The 15,365-nt window shown below is 38.9% G+C and overlaps 1 protein-coding gene across 1 annotated transcript in view; it reads right to left on the bottom strand.

The window, feature by feature from the left end:
• Positions 1-15,365, bottom strand: part of RBBP4 (RB binding protein 4, chromatin remodeling factor) — a 17,536-nt gene extending 2,171 nt beyond the window's left edge. Inside the window, exons 1-11 of the mRNA XM_060089406.1 lie at positions 15,225-15,365; positions 14,520-14,667; positions 11,365-11,510; positions 4,976-5,149; positions 4,516-4,631; positions 4,242-4,402; positions 4,020-4,146; positions 3,505-3,582; positions 2,692-2,768; positions 2,223-2,280; positions 2,023-2,133 (exon numbers count right to left, since the gene is read on the bottom strand). Coding sequence (XP_059945389.1) covers positions 2,023-2,133; positions 2,223-2,280; positions 2,692-2,768; positions 3,505-3,582; positions 4,020-4,146; positions 4,242-4,402; positions 4,516-4,631; positions 4,976-5,149; positions 11,365-11,510; positions 14,520-14,667; positions 15,225-15,240 — 1,212 coding nt within the window. The 5' untranslated portion in view covers positions 15,241-15,365. The remainder of the gene's footprint in view (positions 1-2,022; positions 2,134-2,222; positions 2,281-2,691; positions 2,769-3,504; positions 3,583-4,019; positions 4,147-4,241; positions 4,403-4,515; positions 4,632-4,975; positions 5,150-11,364; positions 11,511-14,519; positions 14,668-15,224) is intronic.

Below are 15,365 nucleotides of genomic sequence, written 5' to 3'. Positions count from 1 at the left end.
CAAATGGAAGAGATGCACAGGGCAAGGTGGGGATGGAGCACAGAGCTTCCATACCCTTTCTGGTGGCACTGATATATTCACCAACCCAGAAGCTCATGAAATCAAAAGCTTTTTATGGAGCTTTCCCAAGAGTTTTTATAGGGGCCCCCTTAAGTTACCTCCTTAGCCTAAACTCAGGTGTGGCCAAAAGCAGCTACTTATAAATAGCAATAGAGACTCCTACCACTCAGGAAATCCCAAGGGTTTTAGGAACTCTGTGCCAGGAACCTGGACGAAGACCAAATGCTTACTACTTATTCTATCACAGTAATTCTTTAAAAAACCCAAAACAAACACCCCCCCAAAAAACAGAGTAAAGTAACAACCTGGACTGGAGGTGATGGCCTTGAAGGTGATATAGCTTAATCTCCTACAACATTCCCATGACAACCACTAAAATACCTTTCATTGACAGGCTATCTGAGGCAGCCCATTTCACTTTCTTATTAGAACTCTAATTTTTTATATTAATTTTGTGTGGGTGTGTTACAAGGAAAAGGATAAAGTGGATTTTCTGTTAATACATGAAGCAAATCCTTATTATAAAAAATTATAATCCAGAAAGGTATAAAGAAGAAAACAAGAATTCTCTAAACATACCAACCACATTTTGGCAAATAGCCTTCTATTAAATAGTTACATATAATTAAACATAAGACTAGATATCCAAATTTTAATAAGAGGGATTCTATCATGCTGTTCTATAATTTGCTTTTCCCCTACTTATTAGCATATCATGAATAGCTTATAAAACTAAGTATATTTCATTCTGATACATAATATTCCAAAGTATCAATGCAGTATATAATGCGTTAATCTCATAGGCCACAAATGCTCCCATTTGATTTCTTTATTTTTGATTAATAGGGCTATTCCATAAGAAAGTTCTGAATATCAAAAATTTTTTTCCTCATGTTGAGCCAAAAACTCACCTCTGGAGCTTCTTCCTGGCTCTAGATCTACTCTGAGACACCAAAAGTTTCTTTTGAATTATTTTCATTCATTAGGCTACTGTCACTTAAAAGTCATGCAGTTGTTTTGTAAATTGTGGTAAAAGACACATAACAAAATTTACCATCATAACCATTTTTAACTGTACAGTTCAGTGGCATTAAGTCCATTCACACTGTGTGCAGCTATCACCACCATTCATCTCCAGAAAGCAACTGTTTCTTGTACTGCTATATATCAGACATTACAGTTGCTTTTATTAAATTTCAAGTGCTCTGAGAATTCAAAGAAGGGTGACCACCTTCAATTGGGGTATAAAGGCAGGGAATGTTTTTGACATCTAGGTAAGTTTCAGGAAGAAATGGTACTTTTTGATGCTGTGACATTACAGTAGGAACTGTGCTAGGCATGTTCATAAGTAATTTCAAGGGAATGATCATTCCTAAAGATTCGACTGCTAGCAAAGAGGGAAAAACAGGAGGCAAGCCAACAATTAGGAGGTTACTGCAATAGCCCAGCAAGTAGTAATGAGAACCTGACCAAAAAACTAGGTGTGGAATAGAAACAGGAAAGTTGGTTTTATCTGTTTGTAAGATGAGTAAAGACAGGAGAAACACTATAGAGATCAACATTGTAGAGATCAACAATATAAAATCTGATAAGTGAACCGCACCTAGAGGTGAATAGACCGCACCTAGAGGTGAATAGACCGCACCTAGAGGAAGACCTGAGTTTTCAAATCTAGTGAGCTGGGGAGACATTGAAGCCATATAGAAAACAAAAAGTCAGGAGGTAAGGGGAGTAAGGAAAGGAAGGAGAAAAGAAAAGATCAGTTTTGTTTAGTTGAGTTCGAGATACCAGTGAGACAACTTGATAAAGTTAAAGGGTAGGCAGCTGAAAATGATAATGTGCAGGCAAGTCACACTCGGGAGTAAACTGAACAGAGTTGCCAGTTGTACTGATGAAGTATATAAATATGAAGTGATACTAGGTCTCATTTATCTAAACTCGCCCAAATAAAGAAACACTTACCATTTGCCAAACTTGCATGATATTGTCTTCTGATACAGAACAAATCACCCAAGGTTCATTGGGATTCCAGGAGAAATCAGATATCTTGGCAGTGTGACCACCATGAATAAACTGAAAGAGGAAGGAAAACAGAGATGAAAAGCAGACAGAGGACAATAAATCACAAACTATTTCTGTTCTGCTCAATATCTGTAACATACCAACAACTCTGGTGGCCCATCTTCTGCATCTTCTGGGGACTGTTCCTCTCCAATTTTACTAGCACAAAAAGATTTTTAGAAGTTAAAACAGAGACTTCCCTGGTGGCGCAGTGGTTAAGAATCCGCCTGCCAATGCAGGGGACACAGGTTCAATCCCTGGTCTAGGAAGATCCCACATGCCACGGAGCAACTAAGCCTGCGAGCCACAACTACTGAGTGCATGTGCCACAACTACTGAAGCCCGCATGCCTAGAGCCCGTGCTCCGCAACAAGAGAAGCCACCGCAATGAGAAGCCCGCGCACCACAACGAAGAGTAGCCCCCACTCGCCACAACTAGAGAAAGCCCGTGTGCAGCAATGAAGACTCAATGCAGCCAAAAATAAATAAAGTTAAAACAGATTTACCTTGAGTAATTCTGGAAAGTGTAAGAAAATAACTCCACAAAGAGTAATAATTAACAAGACTTACCTTAAATCCCAGACATTCAGCCTGCGATCAGTACCACTGGAAGCCAAAATAGTCTCATTGTGAGGTGACCACTGAACCTATACATAAGAAAAAAGCCATCAATTAGAAAATTGAGGGGAAAAAAATCTAACATTATATTTAACAATTTAACCCATTACTAGACCCAGAATATCAGCTTTTGTTCTATTTCATATTTTTGAAGATCTCATTTATTCTTATAGTCTAATTCCAGCTTCTAGCCAAATGTCATACAGTGCTGACCTAAGAACTAAAGTACAGATCACACACAAAGTAATTATTTACCCAAGTACTTATAATGAATTCAGTATTACACATAGGACTGACTGCAAAGACTATAATGTACTCCTCACAGTGCCCTTGCATTAAACTTCCAACATAATATAACAATTATTTCTTGAACTGAGTCAGAGGGCTTTGCATATGGAGCTTAATTAAACGGATGAGGCAGAAAACATGGTCAGTACTTTACGAATGAACTATGAAATTAACAGATACAGCAAATTATAAAGGATAAAGGAGTGGAAATAAGGGAAGAGACAAGCGTCAGGAACAAGGCTGATAAAATAATCAGGCACTAAGTTTAATACCTCAAGAGTGTAGGTGACAAATGATCAGCTTAAGTATAGAAATAATGGAGGGAAAACAATCCCAATTCATACAGAGATCAGCATAGGCATAAAGATGATTTTTATTACTTATAGCAATGGCATAAGGCACAAGTGTGCCCACTCCCACACTCAGGTTTCCTTTGGGGTGGGGTGGGTGGGGGGAAGGAGCATTAGTTTCTCTCACCTGGAATATTTCATCCTTATGTGATTCAAAGGAATGCAACTTAAGTTTCAGATTTCTCAGATCCCACAAGGCAACAGTCTACATACAAAAAGGAAAGCAAGTACAATCAATAAAATTTTTTTACTGAGAAAAAGAAAATCCATAACTAAAAGATCTCTGTGCATTCAAAAGAAGTCAGAGAGGGACTTCCCTGGTGGTCCAGTGGTAAAGAATCCGCCTTCCAATGCAGGGGACACGGGTTTGATTCCCCAGTCGGGGAACTAAGATCCCACAGGCCGCAGGGCAAGTAGGCGCGCGCAGCACTACTGAGCTCGCACGCCTCAACTAGAGAGCCATGCACCACAACTAGAGAAGAGAAAACCCGCACGCCACAACTAGAGAGAAGCCCACGCACCACAACGAAAGATTCTGCATGCCACAACTAAGACCCAACACAGCCAAATAAATAAATATTAACAACAAAAGAAGCCAGAGAAATCCACCCTATGTTTTCTTGTAGAATAAATCACACTGACCTTGTCAGCTGATCCTGTGGCAAGAATGAACTCACTATAAGGATTGAAAGAAAGGCAGTTTACTTCAGCAGTGTGAGCATCAACCGAGTGGCTTGGTTTGGAAGTATTGTTTGAACGAGTATCCCAGCTTTAGTACAAGAAAAAAACAGGAAAAAAGCTTGAAATGGGTAACTAAATATAAAACTTAGACAATATATTGAGAAAAAAATGGATTCTACTCACATCATAAGTTTCTGATCATCAGCAACTGACCCAAACAGAGACTCATGGAGCAGATGCCAGGAGACGTCTTCTACTACTGCTGTATGCCCTGTAAAGATGGTCTTCGCATCCACAACTTTTCCTTCCTTTGGAACAGCACTGATGTCCCATAGGCAGATAGTCTTAAATGAAAAATTTACTATTAAATAAAAGGGTCTCACTTCCCGACACACCCCAGAGGAAAAAAACTCATATAACTAGCACAGATTTGCTTCAAAATGGAAAGGATACGCACATGGTCATCTGAAGCACTAAGTAAGTGCCCACTGAGATTTGGGTTCCAAGAAAGCCCGTAGCCTTCCTTCTGATGTCCACGGAGACGCAAGTCTGGGTTGCACTCTCCAGAAGGGTCTACAAAGTAACAGACACATCAAGACTATCCAGTCCACTTCCTCTTTGGATCTACTAAGTATAATGGAATTTTTATCAAGAGGTCTAAAGCTCTTACTTTTTATGAGACATACAGACCCATTATGACCAAATAGACAATGCTTAAGAGCTGCACATTCTATCCTATGTAAAAAAGCACTTTTTTTCCCACGTAGGGAAGAAGGATGAAGGAAGAGTACCCACACATATCAATATAAATACAAGATGTTAAGTTATACAAAGAATAACAGGCAATTAAAATTGAGAGAAGCAATGTAGCCCCACAGTGACTCATCATTTGTATTTGAATCGAAGAGGGCAAGTACCTGGTTTAGAAGGATGTTTCGTATAGTCAAAAACAAGAACATCACTGGATGGAGTCTTTGTGGCAATGATGCAAGGGTTCTGGGGCATATACCGTGCCCTGTTTACTTCTCCTTCATGGTTGATCTTGATTTCTATTTCAATTTTTCCACTAACTGAGCCAAAACCTCCAAATTCTGTAAATACGATAAATTAATTGCAAATGAGGACAAAGCAAGAGCTACTCTATGTCACTCAAAGTATGACACAGGCAAGGCTTTTAATCAATGAACTGGTGTAATACTAGAAGCGATCTAAACATTTGTTAGCAGTATAAAGTGCATTCACATTCCTTATTTCATTTGATTCTTATCATAACCCTACAGCGTAGGGAAGAGTTATTATCTCCAAAAATTTTACACGAGGGCTTCCCTGGTGGCACAGTGGTTAAGAATCCGCCTGCCAATGCAGGGGACACGGGTTCGAGCCCTGGGCCGGGAAGATCCCACATGCCGCGGAGCAACTAAGCCTGTGCGCCACAACTACTGAGCCTGCGCTCTAGAGCCCGCGAGCCTAGAGCCCATGCTCCGCAACAAGAGAAGCCACTGCAGTGAAAAGCCTGCGCTCTGCAACGAAGAGTAGCCCCCGCTCGCCGCAACTAGAGAAAGCCCACGCACAGCAACAAAGACCTAACGCAGCCAAAAATCAAAAATAAAAAAATTTTAAAAATAAAAATTTTACACAAGAAAGGAGAAGCTCAGAGGACCTACATTAATTTGTTTATGGTGACTTGACTATGGCAGAACCTAAACTGAATCCCTATTTTTCTGATCCCTAGCCTGGTACTCTTTCAGCTACACCTACAATGATTTAGGTAATAATATACCTAATAAGTATTACATTACTATCTAAAAGTAAGGAACACTATTGACTCCACTTCAAAAATTCTCACTAAGTGGCTTTCAAGCCTCACTTAAACTATCAAAAACAATGTGCTCAATAAATAAAATCTAAGTTACTGTTTTAATGAATATAAAGTACACAGTGTGCTAGGTAATAAAGAGTCCCTTTTACTATTTATTTGAAACTCTGGTTTGGGATGATCTTTCTGAAATACCGTCACATCTTTCCTCACACCAGTGAAGAAAAACAGAGCCACAACAGCTGGTTCCACTTTCCTGACCTCCCACTTACACTTGCCAACCAGAGTCCTTGGTTGAAATAAACCAGGTAGGCAAGGACTAGACAAAAACATTTTTTATTCATATTTGACTACTGTATGCACTTACAGAATTCTCCCAAGTACCATTATAAAATGTATCACAATATAATTTGTGATTATGTAAATCTTGACAAAGCAATATTTAAACAAAGGTAGTTAATAAGTAGCCAAGAATTACAGAAGGCAGCATGATAAGGTACCTGAGTAAGAGTCAGGCCATGGCATAACTGACTCTGCCACTTACTATCTTGGTGATTTTGGTGAAGGCCTTCAATTTCTCTGAACCTCAAATACCTTACCCATAAAACAAAGTTATGACGAGTAACTTGTAGATGAAAATGACACTCTGAAGGACAAAAATCTTTTCAAAAAGCAGAGACATAGTTGGGTAATATAATTAGCAGATAACTTTCAACCTCAAAATAACTTTATAAGTTGAAAAGCAGTGGTTTAAACAAGCTAAAAAACTAGAAACAGTTCAAAATAGACTCTAAAAGAGAAAAAAAAAACCAAACACATTGAACAATTTTTCCCCTAGAATTCTAGACCACAAGCATCTACATTGTAAAAAAAGAAGGCATGATTAGGATATGTGATCTCAAAAAACTTTTAGTCCAAACACAGGGAGATAAGATAAGCACACAATTATAGATGACTATGACAGAAAAGAATAATTGCCAGAAAAGAGATACCAACAAGGAAAGAGCAATAGCTGGCATAGAGCCCACAGAGCAAGGGGTAATTATCATATAATGTGGGTTATTTCAGTATCAGCTATATACTACTAATCAGAGGCCCCCCCCCAACTGTAGCTGAAGTACAGTAATAAGAAATCAGCTTAGAGGATTCACAGTTGAGATTTATGAAGATGAGGATTTATCTATTTAACAAACAGAGATTCCCCAAGTTGAAGGTGATATGCAAAAGGCCAAATCTGATGTAGGAAAGAAAGACTGAGGTAGCAATGTACAATAAATTGAATGACTATCAAGGTCTAACTATATTGCTATTTTGTTTGCTTCTCTCCATATAAAATACTATTTAAAAAGACTGAGACATAACAATATAGTAACAGTGTCTAGCCTGATGAATTTTTACATAGGCATATATCAGGGGAACTACCACACAGATAAAAATATGGAACATCTCCAGCCCTCTCTCATCCTCCCGCAAGGCACCACTGTGTCCCTCCCAACCAATGCTGCCTGACAAACTAGATAACCGGCATTCTAATTTCTACCACCATGCCATTTTTTTGAGTCCATAAACATTTTGAAACTAAGAAGAATAAGTTGTAACCTCTTAAGTCAAATATTCCATTATTTCATCATGATTTAGTAATAGTTTATTATATATTGAGGCAAAAGACTAAAGATTACTTAAAAACAAATGCCCCCCCCAACCCATTCCCCAAATAAGTTGCTAAAAATAAATCTATTGATATTTGAAGATCCTGGTAACGGAGTCTGAAGTAAACTTTTAAACCTAATCTATTTTCAGGCTTAAAATGTGACCATAGCCTGGCTGAATCTAATATAAACACACATTCTTTTTAATGTCAAAACAAGCCTAAGCCAGTTTTTAGTTCTTTCTCTTTGAAAGTTTAATGATCTTTTGAAGCTGTCTGCCACCAAGTACCTCAAACCAAATGGGGTCAAGTAGATGGTAATCAATTACAATAGTTCAATCTAAGAGTCCAGGACATTTCATCTGAGAGCAAGGAGGGACTAGGAAGCTATCTAACAACGACCCAAGAAGCTTTAAGAGACATTAGTATGTATCTACTTCCACCACTGTTGAGATCACATGGAGAGCACCTGCCCCGCTTTCAAGCACCAAGCTTGTTCAGTCATCCGAGGGTGATTTGAAGGACGAAGGAGAGTTAAAAGGAAGAGAAAAGGAAGGAATGGGAGCTGATATGCTATGTAACCTTAGGGCAAGTTACAAAACAATCCTTGTGAGGACTAAATAGGGCGAAATACAGTCATACAAATATATCATTCATATTACTGGTATTTTTCATAGTTCCTCTATTATTAAGTATTAGTAAGGGGGATAAAGGTATCATCAGAACATAAAAGTAAATTGGTTTGATGCCACTCAAAAAACTCAGTTACCAGAAAAAGACTGAAGTGTATGTTAAAAGATGCCATTTCAAAAACCAGGGAAGACTTATATGAGGAATCTAAAGAAGAATACAAATGAATCTATATACAAAACAGAAACAGACTCACAGACATAGAAAACAAACTGATGGTTACCAAAGGGGAGGGGATGGGGGATAAACTAGGAGTATGGGATTAACAGATACAAACTACTATACATAAAATAGATAAGCAACAAGGATTTATTGTATTCTCAATATCTTGTAGTAACCTATAATGGAATATAAAAAAACCCGAACCCCCCCCCAAACCCAATGAATCACTATGCTGAACACCTGAAACTAACACAATATTGTAAATCAACTCTACTTAAAACAACAAAAACAAAGTGAAGAAAATGGATTAGTCAGCAAATGGCATTAAAAAAAAATTGCTAACCACTTAGAAAAAAGCTTGGATTCCTATTTCATCCCTAAAACCAAAACAAATACAAGAAAGATTAAAGTTTTAATGGTCAAAACATAAAAGTACCAGAAAACAACAGCTAACTATTTTAAAATCTTGGAATGAAGGCCTTTCAATGAATGACAAAATCTGAAGGACACAAGAGGAAAGCTGGATAATTTAAAATTCACAGCTTCTAAACAAAATAGGACTCAAAATTATAAAATAAAGAGGGAAAAAATTACCTATAACCTATTAGTTAGGGATAACTTACCTTATATATAGAGATAACTCAAAAGAAAAAATGAGCAAAAAACATAAATAAGCAGCTCAAGAGAGACAGACAAAAGACAAATATTTTAAAATAGGCCCAACATCACGAATAACTTAAAAAGCAAAGTAGGGAATTCCCTGGCAGTCCAGTGGTTAGGACTCTGTGCTTTCACTGCTGAGGACACGGGTTTGATCCCTGGTCAGGGAACTAAGATCCTGCAAGCAGCGTGGTGCAGCCATTAAAGGAAAAAAAAAAAAGCAAAGTAAAATAAGAGTGTAGTATTACATTCAATGTTGGCAAAGGCATGCAGAAACAGACATCAATACATCTGCTATTGGTGAAATTGTGAATCTTTCTTTGGAGGGCAACTTAGCAGTACCAATTATAATTGAAAATGTTCTTGCCATTTGATTAGCATTACACTTAGTTAATCATTCTACAGCAAAACTATGCAAGATACATGTACAAGAACTGTTTTTGAAGCCAAAAGATTGGAAACCACTTAAATGTTAATTGAGGGATGGTTAATTATAGTATAGTATACAGCCATCAAAAAGGAGGCACATCTCCATATGCTCACACAGAAAGATGTCCAAGATACACCAGGCCAGGAAAGTATATTTTATGCTGTATTGCCAGTACCAAGAAAAATTGCCTGGCATACAGTAAGTACTTAATGTATTTGTTGAATGAGTGATCCAATAAATGGGATAAACCATTCAGAAAACTATCAATTTAACAGCGATCCATAAGGGATAGATTTACAGGGGGAGGGGGGGTTCAGTTTTTTATATTTGCTTCAAGTTTTTTTTTTTTTTGGCTGCACTGTGGCTTGCCGAATTGTAGTTCCCTGACCAGGGATCCAACCAGGGCCCCCACAGTGAGAGCACGGAGTCCTAACCACTGGACCACCAGGGAATTCCCGGCTTTATTAAAGATGATTTATTATATTACCAATCAGAATATTTGCTTTATGTCTAAATAACCAAAAGTCCTATTTAAAGACAATTTATTTAATAAAAAGGAAACAGGCTCAGAGAGGCTAAATGATTTATCCTCAAACCACACAGCTAGTGAGCAGCCCAACAGGGTCTCAAGCCCATCTTCTGATTCTTTTTTTTTTTGATGTGGACCACTTTTAAAGTCTTTATTGAATTTGTTACAATATTGTTTGTTTTATGTTTTGTTTTTTTGGCCGCAAGGCATGTGGGATCTTAGCTCCCTGACCAGAGATCAAACTCGCACCCCGTGCATTGGAAGGCGAAGGCTTAACCACTGGACTGCCAGGAAAGTCCCAGTCTTGATTCTTAAGTTCAGTGTTTTATCCCCTCAATCACTGATGCCTACCTAGAGAATAACTCTGTAGTAACCATATCCTATAGTTCACACACTTGGGTCAGTGACACAAAATCATGTTTGCTGACCTTTATCCTAAGAACTTATTTTGCATTTGATATTACCCTAAGCTAAATATGGAATGATCAAAAGAGTAACTGCACATTACAATCCTTGTAAGTAACCGGAACCCAAAATATCTTAGATAAAAGAATGGATTCTGCTAATCAGGAGAAATCTAAGATAAAAAACATTAAACATTCATTTTTGGCACAAATCTCAATACTGAGAGCCTATCTTCTACCTCCCAGTAATAATTTGAGTTCAAGGACAACAATAAAGGAAACCCACTCATTTCTATCTCTTCTGAAAGGGAAAAAGTATTTCATGAACAGTTAAGCCCTTAGGATATCTCCTAAAAATAGGATATAATTAAACACTCATTTAATTTTTATATACTATATAGCAAATGCCATGGTTAAGTCATTTCTACCACTTAAACCCAGAAAGTGTAATTTAAGCCAGTGTTTTTCAACCTTTTTTTTTCATTATTGCCCCTGTAAGGAACCTTGTAGGACATTTTTTCTGATACCTTGAAGAAATTCCTGTGTATTTGTTTATGCATGCTATGTATATCTGTGCTTTAAACAGTTCAAAGAATAAGACTGTTTTCATACACACACCCCTCTGAGAACCAATTTTCACTCCCGCAGGGGCAGTATCTCCCATGTTGAGAATGCAAGCATGCACAGCAGTAATATATGGTGGATTTTTGCTTCTTTCAATTCTAGAAATTTCCCCACCACCAAATTTAGTTGAATAAAGTTTATAGAAAAGGTACAGAACCAAGTATGTGTTAAATATGTCTTCTGACATCTAATATCTATACTGCAAAATCAGGCTTTCCAAAGCTTATCTTGTTCCTAACTTGAGAGACTACTTTATCAAACTGTACACACTCTCTATGATAATTTAGAGATATGAAAAATATAACCCATACATCATCCCTTCCTTCACCTTTAAGATTCTTACCTCCTTTTTCACTGTCGTAGTGTGAAGCATCAAACTGAGCATCATCGTTAGGGAGCTGCACACTGGCTATCACAAGGTGGTTTTGTTCATCTGACGTGTGTGTCCCCAGGACAAGTCGATGAATACTGAAATCTTTCCCTTCTGGTCTGTAATAGCAATATATGGTCAGTATTCAAATCAGTACACTAAGAAAGACTACAAAGTCAGTGACATACATGTATGCACAAGGCACTATTACAACCAGGTTTTGAGAGGAAGAAGTCATTAAGAGCCATAGTTCCTACTTTTCACGTATCTTCCATAGAGCTGAGTATAAGGACCACAGAGCATTTAATTTAATAATTATTTCTTAAATTAGCCAAATATTTACAATTACTTTGAGGAAAAAGTCTGATGGGATAAAATACGAATTAGCTACTCACCCTTTACAAGGAGTTGGAGGGAAAGAAACCAATTGGTGGGTATACTACCACTTTAGGTTACTTTATTAGGTTAACGTCATTAAAAGGGAAAGGAAGTAACATCAGGTAAACTAACTGTTCAAATACTACTGAAGCACAAAGATGATTAAGATGTGATTCATATCCTCAAAAAACCAGGGACAATTAAACAGTCATATACACAAACATTTTAAACACAAATCAACATATAATTCATGAAAAGAACCCAAGAACATGGAAATTTAGATACAAAAGATTACTTCTGGAATAAAGGTCACGTTCTTAGAAGAAGTGTTACCTGAGCAGGTCTCAAAATGAGAGATAATCTAGAGGAGGGGAACAAGGGCTTTGGAAGATAGTATTCTAAGAGAAGTAAGCAAAGGGGAAGATTACAAAGTGCCAGACACCACGTTAAGCATTTCACATACCTCATATCATTTAAACACCATAACGACACTCTGAAGTACTATTCTAATTTAAAGACGGTTTGGGAAAATTAAGCAACTTGCCTAAGATCACAACTACCAACTAATAGAACTAGAACTGAAGTCCAAATCTGACTTTGAAATATGGGAAAACAAAGTGAGAGAGAAGGCTAGAAAGCAGATTAAAATCAGACTCTAGGGTACTGAATGCCAGTTTAAGGCATTCTGGACTCTTTACTGTAAGGAACAAAGAACCATGGAAAATTTATAAGGGACACAGCATCATTTGAGTTACCTCAGAAGGATTAATTTAACAGTGTAAAGCAGAGGTTCTTCAAGCGTGGTATCAGGAACAATAGCATCAACATCGCCTGGGAACTTCAGCATGCAAATTCTGAGATCCACTATAGACCTACTCAATCTGAAACTTGGAGGGGGGGCGGGGGATGGTTTGTGGTGCTCAACAATCTGTTCTGCAAGGAATTCCTTGGTTGTCCAGTGGTTAGGACTCAGCGCTTTCACTGCCATGGCCCGGGTTCAATCCCTGGTCCGGGAACTAAGATCCCGCAAGCTGCAAGCTGCGGTCAATTGAAAAAAAAAAAAATCTGTTTTACAATCCCTCCAGCTGATTATGATGCCTGTTAAAGTTCTAGAACCCATGGTCTAGATGGGAAAGATGCTACACAAGAATTGATCAGGGCTTATAAATGGACTGTCAAGTGGATAAAGGGGGAAAAACCTAAGAAATGTCAAACCAAAGTCAACTATGAAAAGGAGAAATGGGAACAATAGAAAAAGTTGGGTTGGGACCTCCATGGAAAAAATATACTCAGTTTGAAATATGTCATGTTGGGGAGGCCAATAAAATACTCCAGATAAGACGGCTGAAAATTCAGGTAGTGCTCAGAAGTTGGGTCTGGAGATAAATCAACAGAAATTCCTCTGCACAGAGTTAATAGGTGTCTACATCTTACATGGGAAAAAACAGAGGAAAGATAAGAAGGCTGTCAACATAAAGTTGGGGATACCTGCATTTAGAAAGTTAAAGAATCAGAGCAAGGGAGGGAAGAAGAATATTACAGAACTACGATTGTTATGTTTTTTGTTTTTGTGCAAAATATGAATAAAAAAGAACACAAACACACAGTAAACAGTAGACGTTAGAGATAGTTGCTTAAAGGACCCCTCATTTTAAAAAAATAAATAAGTAAATGACATTGTTATTCGAGCAGAATACCAAAAAAAAAAAAAAAAAAAGGGAAGGATATTTGGACCAATATGTAATACTGCAGAAAGATTTATTTACCTAGATTCATAAAGTAGAAAGCTACTAAGACTACAGCACAGATTTCAGCTTTGGGTTATTTAGTCTTATTCACTGCTTTCCAAACATAGCTAATCACATTATATGCAAAGCTTTTCTAGAATGACTTAGTAGGTATGGAGTGGCCAATATTTGGGATCCTCTGGTCCAATATCATTTAGCACATGTCTACAGTAAATCTGGAATCACCATTCAACTATTCTCAAGTATCCTGCCGCAAGTTCCTAAGTGGTTTGAGCTGAGAACTCCTGACAGAAATGACTCCACTTATCCTGAACTCAAGTAATTCTGATGATCAGCTGAATATGGGAACTCCTGGTCATGATAAACCAGCTTCCAGCTCTAAATTTCTAAGTACTTATTAACATACTTAGGACAGATGTCGCCATTTTTAAAAAAAAATGCCAATGTGAAGGTAGCAGGCTCATTCTTAAGTTATTAATAACATTTATATAAAACTTGTTGAGCTGAAACCTAGCCAAATAACCACAATTCGCAAATATCTTGACTTCTAAAGACCTGAGTTTTGAAGGAATTTACTTACTTAGTACACATATAGAATTTCTAAATGTTGTTCTGAATGGCAGGTACCATGTCACATTCATCTTTGCATTAACCAGATACTACCAATGACTGTAAGATTCAAATTTCTTTTGTTGAAAGAACTGGACTCATCATAATACTTTTTGAAAGCTGACAAATTTTACATTACTGTTTGGTCAACTATACTTATAATATGGCTATTCAATTCAGAATCAGATAATGAAGACAACATGTTTTCTCTTATCAGGTAAACTGCAAAGTAGTTTTACATTTTGCCTTTTTTGGCCTAGAAAAAAAATGTCACCACTAGGTTCTGATCACGTGTCCGCTACGGGTGACTGGAGAAAAGAAAAACAGGGAAAATCAATGCGAGAAATCTACACCGAGAACACAACAAAATAACGTTCAAAAGATTCCTATCACCTGGTTACATCAGGAAGCCACTGTGCAGTTAGGCTGGGCCACTCCAGAGCATGGGTCATCACCAAATCGTAAAGAAAAGGAGTGTTCTTTTTCCATATTTTGTATTCTTCATTGATCACACGTTCTTCTACTGCGTCATCAAAGGCTGCTAAAACATTAAAAACAAATTTAAGTTAGCGACCACAAATGGAAACCGAGTAAACACTTCCAAAGCTACCGGCACGGCTCCAGAATCCCGATTCTGAAATGGAGGTTTGTCTAAATCTCCCCGAGGCGCAGGCACCAACACCGCTCTCCAGCTTCACGGGGCCTAACTGCTGGGGTCATCCTGGCCAGACGCCGTTAGCCGTTCGGGCGACGACGTCGGCAGAACAGAACCCGCGAGGAGGCCCGAACACCGACCCCTGCGGGTAACGAGCGCTGCAGAGAGGACCCGGAGAGAGACAGGTAGACCGACAGGGAACGCGGGGAGGGACCAAACACCCGCCGGGGCCCCCACCGCCACCCTCCAGCCGCTGCGCCGGGCCTCCGCTCCCGAGGAGCTGGCGCGCCGTTAGCCCTCCCCGCGGGGCGATTTCTCCTCACGCCCGCGATGGCGGGGACGGCACTCAGCAGAGTCCGGGCTGTCCTCACTGTTAGGCCGTGTCGAGGCCGCTACGCAAGCCCGGCACCCCCGCTCTCCTGGGGCCGCCCCGGCACCCTCACCTTCCTTGTCGGCCATGGCGGGCAGGCAAGCCGGGGGGGATCGGGTTGAGCTTTGCGAGAGGGGCGGGGAGGCTGCGGGCGCTCGCTCTGCGCGCGCGGCCTCTATTGTTTCCTGCTGCCCCTGAGTGAGGGCCGACTCGC

This window comes from Mesoplodon densirostris, chromosome 2 (genome assembly GCF_025265405.1).
Source record: "Mesoplodon densirostris isolate mMesDen1 chromosome 2, mMesDen1 primary haplotype, whole genome shotgun sequence".
In the NCBI taxonomy this organism is placed as follows: domain Eukaryota; kingdom Metazoa; phylum Chordata; class Mammalia; order Artiodactyla; family Ziphiidae; genus Mesoplodon; species Mesoplodon densirostris.
Note: the sequence above shows the minus strand (reverse complement) of the source record. Positions and strands in the feature narration are given on the sequence as shown.